Genomic DNA, 13565 nt, shown 5'->3' with positions numbered 1-13565 from the left:
CAATGGTACTTCCAATATCTCGTTGTAGTACAAACTGTGTTACAAGATGCTTAAAATGCAATTGCTGCAATAACATGTTGAAAGTGGTGGCACATTCATTACGGTGCTCCTGTCATAAAGATGCAGATTATCAATGCAGGTCTGTAGCTGTTCGAAAATACAGAAACCTTCACAACATAGCTCGGCACAGGAAAGAAAATCAGTGTTTAAATTCAGAAATTTAAATCAAGTTATTGAATAAAATAAAGAATGGTATTCTGGAAAAGTAAAAGAAGCAATGAAGAATTGTTTTCTGGAAAAATCGAAATCCTTTCAAAGAATTAGTGTTCTGGAAAGGATTTAACAACAAAAATAGTTGTATGAGCCTTGAATAATTCTGTCGAAAGTATTATTTAATTTTTAAAGATTTCTCCCTCCTTCCTGCATCCGTTTGCAATGCGAAACACACCCGACGCTTGCTATGGAGATCCGGAGTTCGAATCCCGGCAAGGGCATTGCACATTTCTTCAGTTTCCTGACATCGAAAAAATTCTAAAAGATTCTACAAATGGCGCCCGAACTAAAAGGCGGTGGTCGATAATTCGTCGCCAACAGGGTCCGCTAATTCCCAATCGCCGTTTAACAGGAGCAGTATGTAAGGTATTTTCTCCCTCCCTTCTGGATGCCTTCATGCTGTAACTGGAAGCACACTCAACTCGTTTTCGGGAGGTCCGAATTTCGAATTCCGGCGACAGCATTGCACATTTTTCACGTTCCTGCATCGATATAACTTAATGACTCTACAAATTAATACGGTAAAAATATTCAAGTCCAGTATATACTGTTGAAGGTGACAACACTTTTTCTTGTCCAGCAGTAAAAAACCATTAACAATAGTTATAATATCGAAAATTAGAATTCTATATCCAGTAAAGCCACTGAAAAAAAAAAAAAAAAAAAAAAGTCAGATTAAATAGTATCTTCTAAGTAATGTCTTCTATTGGCCATTCGTAAAACTAAATCTTTATTACTAATAAAGTTAAAAACTAATAATTGAATTTGTACTCGTATTAAAAAATTCCGTTAGTTATCTTACGTCTCTTTTTTTAAGACTATCAAAATATTAAAAAGTACGTATATTACCGTAATTAAAAATATATGTGTAGGGTTTAAAATGTTACTACAGAATTTCAGTCTTTTTAGCGCAATGGAAAAATAATAATATTTCAAGACGCTGCAAAAATATTTTAAGTGAATACTATGCTGTAGCGACTCGATTCATAAAAAACATCACATATTTCTGCACAATGTACGTATTGAAAATTTTTTTCTTATTATTATTATTATGCATTAATTGAAGTTACGGGCGTTAATATTTTTCTTCACATAATGCTTCTGAGTCTGCTTCTAAATTAACATAATTATTAAAAATGAACTTATGTTCATAACCATAAGGTTATTTATATCGAAAGTTTGTCTAAGATTATTGTTACTTATTTGAATACGGCAAAGATTGCCAAGGCTATATAAAGTATTGGACTGGATTGCATTATTTAGGTTACAGCAATTGCATTCGAGGGCTATCTGCCTAAAAGAGCGATGCTTTCATGGAGAAATTTATAAGGGAAATTTGCTCGTATTTAGGTTAAGTTAAGCATTGAGAAAATCACTGGAAATTGAACCAAAGTCGCAATAGTTATGTGCAACGATTTTTTACGCCCCTGGCGAGCCTCTCATATTTATTTTATGCATGTGAAAACCACGAAAACGCTCGTGTTTTGTACGCATGCAGCCAATCCATTCTAGGATCCGAATCGGGTCAAAATTTCATTTTTCCGGGGATTTTAGCAGCTCTTCTACTGCTGGGCTAAATTATCATGGAAATCATATGAATAGGAATATGGAGCTATATCTGTGTAAAATTTATTTTATTAAGGCTCTTTTTTATTACTCTCTTGTAAAAGAAACTATTGTTTAACTAAAACTAAAACTATTAAACTAAACCAAAAAATGCCGGTATTCAGATTTCAACGGAGGTATCCGTTTTGACTGTTCCCGAATTTATTTTGACTATTTTTTTGCGTGACGTCTTTGCGCATGGACAAAGTAAAGAACTCTTTATTCCGAAACATATTATAAAATGGATTCAAAATGGACTTTTTCGAGATGTCTCTACGTACGTATCTGTCTCGCATAACTCAAGAACGATTAGCCGTAGAACGTTGAAATTTTATGTATGGAACTGCTATAACACCTAGCTAAGCACTTTCCTTTTTTTTTTTTTTTTTTTTTTCCAATTGGCAATACCAAAAATGTGTGCTTGTGTATGTATCTATATACAAATAATTAATTAAAGGTAAGAAATTAAGTGTCCGAATAGCCTAAAATTGCGCTGAAACTGCATAATTAGAAATAAATATTTATTAACAAGAAGAATTATCTTCCAGGTAAAGAATGATAATACGAGACGTTTGATTCCGTACGGCAAAAGTGGATCGGAATATTTAATTTCAAAATTTGTAATATTTGATGTCGTTTTCAATTTGTCTCGAAGGATCGGTTAATTAAGTTACTAGAGTAGTTCAATGAAATAAATTTAAATGAAGTGCAGTAAAAAATGTGTTTAATTTAATAGGCCGTAGAGGAAATCATGTGATGTCCACGTCAGATTTTTTTAATTCGTATTTTATTATGTGCATAATTAGAAAAATTTCACGTAACAATGACGTTAATAATATATTTCGAAATAAAGTAATGTGCTTTTATTTGGCCTTTTTGGTAACTTTTGGTCTTCGCACTTCCTACATCAATTAGGTGTGGTATCTCAACGCTGTTCCAGACGTCTACAGAGCTTTCTCTTTCATTGCATCGCATTTCCATGTTGATAACAATCTACTTTCAAACGTATTGTCTGCATTCCCTTTGTCTTGTGACGCATATCCTGATATGAAATCAATTAAGTACCCTTCATCCTCGGTTAATATGACGTGAAATTTATGATGCAATTCTTGGAGGTGATTATATGTCGGGTTGCTTTGGTCGAATAAAAATAAGCGAGATTTTTCCGAGTTTTGCTTTTAAGGGAAAGTTCCGTTTCGAAGACGATTACAGAGAAATATATTTTATGACAACACTTTGAACGGAGGGGAAAAAAAGAGCTTATTTGAAATTAAGGAAAATGTCCATTGTTCTGGCAAATCTCTGCAACGTAAAGAACTGTGAAAGGATCTTATCATTGACTTCAATTAATCCCATCTCTCTTGACATTTTTGGGGAGGGTGAAGTAGCGGCGTTGTTCTTTCTGGAGGGCTATCCAAATAATTTGTCTTACATCCGTTGAATGATTGTGGCAGAGCTTTAGGAGGAAGGCAAAGAGCTTCAGTTTGCTTTAGGAGCAAGAGCCTTTTAATGGAAATTTGGTCACATTCACACACGGAGTAACCACTACCCCCTACAGCCAGTCCTTTCTTCGGAAATTCCGCCAAGACTAACTACAGCCGTTTGGCCACATCAACTGGCGAAAGCTAGAAATGGCCGGTCATTTCGCGAAGTGGTAGCCAAAATTTAATCACTTCGTTTTTTTTTAAATGTATTTTACCAAAGGAAACACTTTACAGTTTTGGAACTTTTCACAAAAATACACTCTCTGCTCAGTATGACAGAATACAATCGTAGTTACCATTTGAAATTACTAAGAGCTTTAAGCACAACGCACTAGAAAGCACATGCAAAGAGCGAAGCTCTCACGATATCTCAATACTCCTATGTCAGCCACGAACTAAAAACTGGAAATTGATGCTCTTATATAGCACTTTTCCCCTGGGCACCCAAGAAATTTCCAGTAACTTCCGTTTCTCGAAATTACGGGAAGCTACATACGATTAAAGTTATGTATAACCGGTGGATACGGTTACAGTTACATATAGGGATCAATTAGAGTTATTCAATTACAGTATCCATTACAGCTTTGGAGGAATCCGGCCCAAATGTCACCAAAATGTTTGCCAAGTTTGGCGACTTTTGGCGTTATTTCGCCAAATTTGGACAGAAAAATTTTTTTTGGAACCAGCTCCAGCTTGGGTTTATCTTGCCAGTTTACGGAGATAGCTATTTACCTCAATATTAAATAGACTTGCCCCTATAATCTAACTTTTCTGGCAGAGCATCGCTCTTTTCAGATTTTATGGTACGTTATACAAAAGATACTACAGTTTTAAATGTAACTTCACTAAAATTATTTACATCTGTACAAAAATTCGTAACAATATGTTTTAAAGAGAGCAATGTGTTGATCAGGATTTCTTTTTAAGTAGGAGCCTCACCAGCGGTCTTCACAGTTAAAGCCGTTGACCACTCCTAGTTCGATCTGGGCTCGAGCCCAAGCGACAAGGTTAACTGCTTGTTTGGTTTTTGCGGTTTTCCCATGTGTAACGTGAATACAAGCCAGTTCCCTTAGAAAGTCCTCCACGAAGGCATTCCTCCCCTCATGCAAATAACCTCCGTATGCTTTGTCTTATTAAATTAACTTAAAGTAACCTTTTAAACAGGTTTGTTTAAAAAAAATAACTCTGTCTTGAGAGAAAGCACCAGTCATTGAAGTTTTCTGAGATCTAATTCAGTATTTTTCTTCCTCTTTTAACGTTGGATGAATTTAACTGCTTTAGCAGAGTATTAATCACTTTTATATTCAGACCATAAGTTATGCGATTCATAGAATTTAAATCATTCGGATAATGTAAAGAATCCTTTTTTTTGGGGGGGTAGCTTTTATATCTAGGAAAAAAGTTTAATCCGTTTGCTTAACGCAACTGATACTTTGTTTGCGCACACCGTGAACAGCCTTTCTATATATATGCCATATTTTTTATAACTTTTATTTGCGTCGTAAAAAAAAACTATTTCCTTTTTCCACGCTTCAGCATTGTTTGGACTTATTCTCTACAAACGAATTCAATTCAGTAGCCTCTGTATACAAAAAAAAAAAAAAAAAAAAGGAGGTACATAAATAATTTGTAATACATGTAGTACGTGAATAATTTGTGAATACGTAAATAGTTTATAAAGGTTATAGAGTTTGATCCTCTTAAGGAGTATACAGTAGATCAAATCTCTGAAAGACAAGTGACGAATTATCGCTGTGGCTCGCAAGTACCACAGAGACAGGGAAATGGCATAAAGGACTCTTTTATTAATCCAAATAAAGTTTAACAGATGGCAGTCGTGCGTTCAGAAACCAACGCATTTGTCTTTAAATCAAAGATAATGAGTGAACTAAAATTATTGAAATTTAATTTTAAGCGTCTTCACAGTTTAACTAGCGCGCGCGCAAGTTGACTCTGACCGAAATGGTGTCCGCCAAAACGAAAACGTTGCGGAGAAAATAACGCAAGGCAAAAACGTCGTGGCACAAAATATAGTAGGAGGGAAAAAAATAGAGAAAACATCGCAGTTCTAAAACATCGTGGTACAAAATATCGTCGTCGAAAAAAAAGCGGCTCAAAAACTTCGCAGTTTTAAAAACATCGTCGTAGAAAATACCGTGGTAAAAAATGAAGTACCTATAAAATCATCGCATGGCGATAACATCGCAAACATGCATTTATAATTCAGGCTTTAATAATTGTGAAAGGATACTTGCAGAATGATTTGTGAGCGCAAGATGGAAAGGTGGATAATTTTTACTTTCATATTTTATTATTAATTAAAAATACTTACTGAAAATGTAAAATGGAAATTTAAGTATAGAAAATTAATGCAACTTATAAGCACTTAATAGAATTTTAAACTGATATAATTAACTAACAAAAACAAAAGTCATTAATAAATTTTTTTATAAAGTTTTACTAGTAATTTTTCATGAAAAGTATAATTTAAAAAAGATTAGAAAAAGGAAGATACTATAAAAAAATTGCTAAGTTAATTCCGAGATCATTTTTCTCACTTTTGTTAATCTGATACTCTTATAGTGAAAATTATTTCCTTTTTGTTTTGTTTTTATAAATTTATTAGTTAATAAAAAATATGATAGTAAAAATTATCCTTCTTTGCATCTTGCGCTCACAAATCAATATACGAATATCCATTTACAATTATTAAAGCCTGAAAAACGTATGTCTGCGATGTTATCGTCATGCGATGATTTTGTAATTTTGTACCACGATATTTTCGACGACTGTGTTTTTAAACTGCGAAGTTTTTGAACCGCTTTATTTTCGACGACGATATTTTGGAATTTCTCTTTGCTTTATTTTCTCTCACGACGTTTTGTGCCACGAGTTTTCGCCTTGCGTTGTTTTCTCCGCGACACTTTCGTCCGCGATGTTTTTGCCGCTATGTTTTTCGGCTGTAACCGACCGAAGTCGGCGTAAACAAGCCTAATAGGAAGAAAAACTCAACGCCACAGAATTCTAATCGCAAACGTAAATTAGTAAATGCATTAATACCTTTTAAGGAATCTTCACATTCCTCCACCAGCTGGCAACTGAAAGTTCCGTAGTTCGAATCCCTGCTAAAGTGCAGTTGATATTTCATAATTCCTGCTCCGAAAGATGTAATTATCTCTGTAACCTAAAGTAGTATCGTATGTAGTACACAGATGTGATACGTACAGATAAATACGTAAATACGCGGTGCTATTAAATACATAAAGGAACACAAATTTTAAGATAAGACTCGATTAAGATAGTATGAAACTCTAGGCATAGCATTCTTTCAAGGATCCTCAGTACCTTCTTCCTTTATTTAGTAAAGGTTTGTTTGTTTTGTTTTATTTCATTACAACAAAGCATGCCAGGGCTATCTGCCTAAATTTGTTTCGTCAAGAGAAAAAGGTAATGAAGAATTGTATCATTTTGAGACGCTTTAAAAGCTGAAACCTTAGACTAAGCATTGTAAGTTTAGGCAGTAATCTAAATCTCATGATACACAAATAATATGTACGCATATTACTTCCATAGCTCAAATGTGATTCATAATTAAATGAAACGAATGTAGGTTGTGATTAATTCGTAAAGTAACCGATTCAGTGCTCCCTTTGCAAAATGAAGCCTGTTAATTTACGTATTCATAACTTTACACTAGCTTAAAGAATATGTGTTCTTCAAGTTGCTGTTTTCCCAGCGTTCTATTATATACTCCGTAAATCTTTTTAAATCTTTTGATTCATACTGACGATTTCTTTCGTAAGTTTTTCTATGAGGCCATATTCGTGACCGAATTTTTCTGAGATCTGATTCAGGAAATGGTAAAAAGTCACCAGGAAAATTCTTTGTAACTATCTTTCATTTTCTAAAAATAATATCCACGATAATTTCACAATTTTACTCTTTGCATCTGGCAAACAAATCCCATAATGGATTTCACCCCGTCAATGTTTAAACTTTAATTGCTGTACCAAACAAAGACGTTCTCTTTACCCACCACCGACAAAGACGTATCGGCGACTTGACATCATTTCCACAAATCCTAGACTAGTTTCGACAGTGCTAAAATCTTCTTTCTCTTAGAAGTCAAGTGTCTGACCCCATGCCAATCCATTCCGCGAACATTCGCACTTTTCCCACCGTCTGCTGCGAAAGACGGTAACCTGGCAATCTTTCCTTTTTCGAACGATGGGTTTCCCTTCTTGGAGAAAAGGAGAGAAATCGAAATCGAAATTCCCCTTTCTGTTTGTGTTCTCTGTGCCGTAATTATGTCTTCTTACTTGTTCCTGTATCCATCGAATTAGCTTCCCGAACGTGCCCAGGGAACGCTATTCTTCCTCGTCTGCGGACCATGACGAGAAAACGAAAGGAAGGAACATTCTTGCTGTTATCATTGCTGTGGATCATTAGTGACTCGTTCGGTGTTTAAATGAGACAGAATGACCATTAACGCAAGTTGAACTGTTAACGTAATAGGGTTTTATGGAAGCTTGTATCGCTCATGCTTTCAAATGCAGAATTTTTTTCCCTCCAAATCTTAATAATGTTGCGTGCGTATCGGCTCGTAATAGATTGAATGCGCACAAAACTGACGATAGCTTGATGAAATGTATTTTACCGAAAGAAAACTTTTTACAGTTTTGGAACTTTCAACAAAAATCAAAACGTTAAATACAGCAACAACAGAATACAGAACGTTAAACACAGCACAATGGAAAGCGCATCTAAAGAACGAAGTTCGTACGATCTCTCAATACTCCGAATTCAGCTATAAACTAAAAACTCCTGGCTTAGATAGGTTTCCCTCGGCCGCGAAGAGATCTCTAATATCTTCTGTTTTTCGAAATGACATATATTCCGATGACCTCAGAGATCACGTGACTCATGTATAGCTAATGAAAACAAACAAGGTCATTGTTCCTCTTCTTCTCTTGCGAAATGTATCTCAGTACTAGAAGTCATATACGGTCAAAGTGACATGTAAGAGCTGGATACGGTTAAGTTACATAGAAGGATGAATTACAGTTTTTTCAATTGTTATACAGAGACCGGGCCAAATGGTCGTTAAGTTTGGCGACAAAACTTAATAACCGAAACCATCGTCAGCTTATAAATAGCTCACCAATTTAGCGAGATAGCTATTTACCTGAATGTTAAATAGACTTGCCCCTGTAATCTTATTTTTCCGGCAGAGTTTCTCTGTCTTCTTACTTTTCATCTAACGTTATACAAAAATACTAGAATTTCACATATAATTTCGTAAAAATTATTTACATATATAAAATTCGTAACAATAATCTATCTTAAGTTAAAAGGATTGATGAGAAATTTTGTTTAAAATATACGTTTTATAATGACCATGCTAAATTTTTCGGACATAATGGTTTATGAACGTATGTTTTAACTCATTTCTAAGCATTATACCATATTAGATGCGGCTGCAAGAGCGTGGATGGAAATTGAATGTTGTTACCTCTGTCAATGGAGCATACATATTAAAATTTGTTTTGTTATAAATGTATTTAAATTACTTGTTTTTAACATCCATGACTGAAGTGGATAAAATTTTCATATTTAGATGCCTAAATATACATAATTTACACATTCAGTAAAATATCCAAATAGATTTTTGTTAGATACATGAAGTATTAGGAATTACGATGCATTTAGAGAGTATTTACCCGAATTGTCAAGCCAGTCCAGCATTGAATAGCCAACTAATCAAGAAACGAGATCAATCATCTAACCCCCCCCCCCAAAAAAAAAAGAAAGAAACGGAATGCGATTCAAATGAAAAAAAAAATTAAATTATTGTTTTAATGAACTATCTAACTAAGGAACGAAATGAAATTCAAGTGAAAAAAATTTAACATATTCATCGTTTGAAACAAATGAAATGAAATTCAGATGAAAAAAAGCTGAAATTATGTATTTTATATACCACTTAACCAGTAAACTAAGAAACGGAATCAAATTGAAACGAAAAAGTTAAAATTATTCATTTTATGAACCATCTGACTTGCCATAAATGATTGCTTCAATTGAACTACACTCCCAGTAAATTTATCTAAATGTTTGCCTCAATAGTGCTAAATGATGAAGACTACTGAATACTGAGAGCTGGACTAATTTAATCCCAGATGAACAGGCTGCCCACATGGTTGGCTTTCATAATTTTCCTTTCGTTATTTTCCCTATGTGTAACGTAAAGGGCACTTTCCCTTAGAAAGGTTTCCAAGAAAGCAGCCCTTTCCTTAGGCAGATAACCCTCGTGAGTTTTGTCATGATCAAGTAATCTTACCTAATCTATCTAAATATTTTTAGTCCTTCTGAAAGCAAGCTAAATAACTTCAGATAAAAATCCGTTTAACAACTTCATTATAATCGAACAATAAAAATTTATGGAATAATTATGTAATTAATTGATTTTTCTTACAGAGTATATGAATTTATTATTTTTTTGCATTTTAAATACGCTAAATTATTTATGAACTGCTCAGATAACTATAAATTTCTGCAAGAGACTTTTCTGAGGGGGGGATGTAAAATGACAAAATAGGCTGTCCGCATTTTTAAATTATAAACAGGATAGCATACAACATTTCTAGCAAAGAAAGCTTGAGGAAAAAAAATTATTAAACCAAATGAGCAATTTTTCAAGCTAGTTAATTAAAAAATATTCAGTCACTGAATCATTGACTGATGAGTGCAACAAAGTATTTTATTTTATTATGCAATTCTTTTGCATCCAATAATCCAGTGGCTTAAAATGTCGTCTGCAATTAAATTTCTGCTTCTTTTCAGCTTCGGGAAGCGGTCTGGTGGAAGCGGCCGAAGAGTCAATGAATGCTTGATTTTGGAGCCATCGGAGATGATAGTGGTGAGTTAGGTTTAATTAATTCATTCATTTTTGTCGAAAATGGGATCCACTCCTTTTTTCACAAATTTAACATTGTGCTTTCTTAGTATATCAAATCTTACAGTTAACATCACGTACAAGTGTTATTTTTGGTCGGATTAAAACTGTAATTTATAAGACGATGCCGGTCAATGTGATCGCCTAAGATCTTTTATTTACATTATGAAGGGAATTACATTAAGGGACTGCGTTAAAAAGGAATTTTTTCTAATCCTACTAGCAAAGTTAACGTTATAAGAAGTTAAATCATCTGTACTTTTTGATAACATTATGTCCCATTGGTGTAATAAATACAGTAGTAACTTAACTATGTCGTACTATTCAATTATGTCAGTTGTGAAATTTCTAATTCTTCTTCATTTGCATACTCTTTTCTTCACCGGAATCAAATAGTAATGATGAAATCTTGTAGGAACATACAAGATGCAACTCTATTTCTATAAATGCATTTCAATTATTATACAACTCATAAAAATCTTTTTCAAAATAGCGAGGTATTTTTTAATAATTTGATATTTTCGTTTTTATATCATATTACGTTAAAAAAATTCTGATCTGTACACGACATGACTTTCTTTACGCTATATTAAACTATACTCATTTTTTGATGCATTTCATTAAACTTATTCCTCGAATTTCATTACAAATATATTTCTCAGTCAATTAGTTCAGTTCTCACTTCGCGGCAAGCAAAAACACATAAAATATCAAAACATCTTCATTAAAAATTGTGAAATACATAAAAAACTAAAACACCAAATACATTTAGACCAGTTAAGGTATCTGCCTACGTTCGGAGCACTTTTTTTTAAAAACATAGAATTCTGATGAAATATATATTTATTTAGTCAAAATATGATATCAAATCATGAAAATAGGTAAATTTGTAGGAATATTTTTATAAATTTTTGAAATATATGCAATTTTATGCAAATTTTTAGGAGAATTTAACGCTTACGTTAAATGCCGTATATTTTTCCTCACAGCATATATTTCAATTTTTTTTATACTGTATACTACTACAACACTTATCTGTGTTATGAACTAAAATGTATATGATATTTCTAAAATTTACTAAAATATGTGTAATTACATGAAAAAACACAGTTTTTTGTAAAATATTTCTTACCGTTTCATATAGAAATACTTATAAAACAATCAAATTAATAAATATTACTTAGATTGTAGCTTAAAACCTAATAAATAATATAGAAAACATTTTAGTGAAATTTAATAGAGATATCTTTAGAACGTTTTGAGTAATTACATTTCTTGTATGTAAAAACACTAGAAAAATTAGTTTTTCAGAAAACGCATTTAAAGATTTCACATTAACAGAAAAACTGTTCTGTTGTATTTACACACTTAAAATTCTCCACATTTGTACATCACACCCTCCATATCTTTATACTTAAATAATTTTGATTTCCTATTTGATTTTTTTTCTGGCTATTTTCGAAATGAGCGACGAATGAATTTTCGAGTTCTTTATTCTTTCGTTATCAATTCCAAAGTAATTTTTAATCATTTCTTGTTCAATTGATATGCCTAATTGTTCAAACACAGGAAGTAATCCAAGATACCCTGAATTAAAAATTAAAACGGCTATATATGCACCCAGCAACATAGTCTTTATACCTAATCACAATGTTGCCAAACCCAGTTAAAAAAAACCGCAATGTTGCCAGTCCCAGTTCAAAGAATTAAGGCAAATAATTATTGCCAGAAACAAAAAAAAAGTACCCAGAATTAAAAGGAAATGTTTTAGCACAATTTTACACACAAACAGTTAAAAAAAAACACGGATAACAACATTGTTTACCTTTAAGTTGAGCCTTTTAAATGGCACTTCCGGTCTTTCTGCTTTCACTTCCAGTGCAAGTTAATTGGCTATACCTTCTCTTCTAATTATCACAAACGTAAAAATGAACCATTTTCGGAATCCTACAAAATTGACCTTTCAAATTGGGCAATAAAAAAAAAATCGAATTTTTTCGCCGAAATCGCTTTTTTAACGTAGGCAGATACCTTAAAACGTTTTTTATATATTTAAAATTAGATTTTTCACGCAAAAACAGGCAATTCGGCCAGGAGGACAGATTTTTCGGTGCACAAAATTAAAAGTTTACTTTTGGTCTTACGCAGCAGAAAGACACAGAAGTTGGTGCAGCAGCTGATTTAATTCATTATTCTACTAAGACTTTCAAATGTAAACAAACCGCCACCACGTTAGGCCTAGCAGCCGTTTACACTTTTAAGTTATTGATAATTCTATAATTATTGCGAGTGCTAAAGTGATAATTATTGCTGTTTATGCTAAAGGCATAAAAACCTTAACTGGAACCCAAGAAAAACATAATCACTTTAAAGCCCCCCCCCCCAAAAAAAGAGCACAATTTACCAACAAATAAGAATAAAAACACAGAGCTCACGAGCCGGGTAAGGGGGTAGATGCATATATATATACATCGCTCAAATGCATTCCAGAGTAGTCAAAATGAATATTTTCGTTAAAACATGATACCCGAAAATTTTTACGATAACATTGATGCGTACAAGGAAGTAAAAAAAAAAATGCAGAAATTAATTCCACCCCTACCAAAAAAGGCTTTCAGTTTAAGATTTATTTTTATATGGCGGGGGAAAAAAAAAAATATTTTTTAGTTAAAATAACACGCCGAATAACCATTATTGGAAGAGTTGAAGCAAGAAGAATGAATAAATATTGCGTTGATTCCTTTTGCTCCAGTTCCTCCAATAAAGTATTATTATAATTTATCTAATGGTAAAATCTCCTCTAAGGTATTAGACTGCAAGTTGAAGTTCTCAATACTAATGCATGAAATTGATCCAAGAGATTGGTGTGCATTGCTAGACCACTTAGCAAACAGTAAAGCAAAGACATACAAAAATATATGTATACGAGCATCACATCGAGAAAGACCAAATGGATCGGAAGAATGTTCGTTGGAAACATTACGCTAATAACGCATATCTTACCCTCTAACTGAAATGCGTGCTCGACAAGGGCGAGGCATGCTGGCAATAGTGTCGTTGATCGCTTGTTGTGGTAGTATCGCCCGTTCCTGTAGTAATGCATGTCGGAGCTCGTGGAAATTGCCTGGCAGCACACTGAGACCTGCTATCCTTCGTCACAACATGTCCCACACATGCGCTGTAGGATTCAGATTCGCTGATGTAGCAGGCCATGGCAGATGTGGAATGGTTTCACTCACCAGATAATT

At 33.4% G+C, this 13565-nt stretch overlaps 1 protein-coding gene across 6 annotated transcripts in view; it reads left to right on the top strand.

Moving 5' to 3' along the window:
• LOC118194037 (rap guanine nucleotide exchange factor 2-like) overlaps window positions 1-13565 on the top strand; it is a 648324-nt gene that overhangs the window by 437977 nt on the left and 196782 nt on the right. For all 6 annotated transcript variants that reach the window (XM_085815114.1, XM_085815113.1, XM_085815118.1 and 3 more), the window contains one exon: window positions 10206-10281. In XM_085815114.1, coding sequence (XP_085671240.1) covers window positions 10206-10281 — 76 coding nt within the window. The remainder of the gene's footprint in view (window positions 1-10205; window positions 10282-13565) is intronic.

Source organism: Stegodyphus dumicola, chromosome 4 (genome assembly GCF_044657685.1).
Source record: "Stegodyphus dumicola isolate Sdum_Otavi_A_Nest chromosome 4, ASM4465768v1".
Classification (NCBI taxonomy): domain Eukaryota; kingdom Metazoa; phylum Arthropoda; class Arachnida; order Araneae; family Eresidae; genus Stegodyphus; species Stegodyphus dumicola.
Note: the sequence above shows the minus strand (reverse complement) of the source record. Positions and strands in the feature narration are given on the sequence as shown.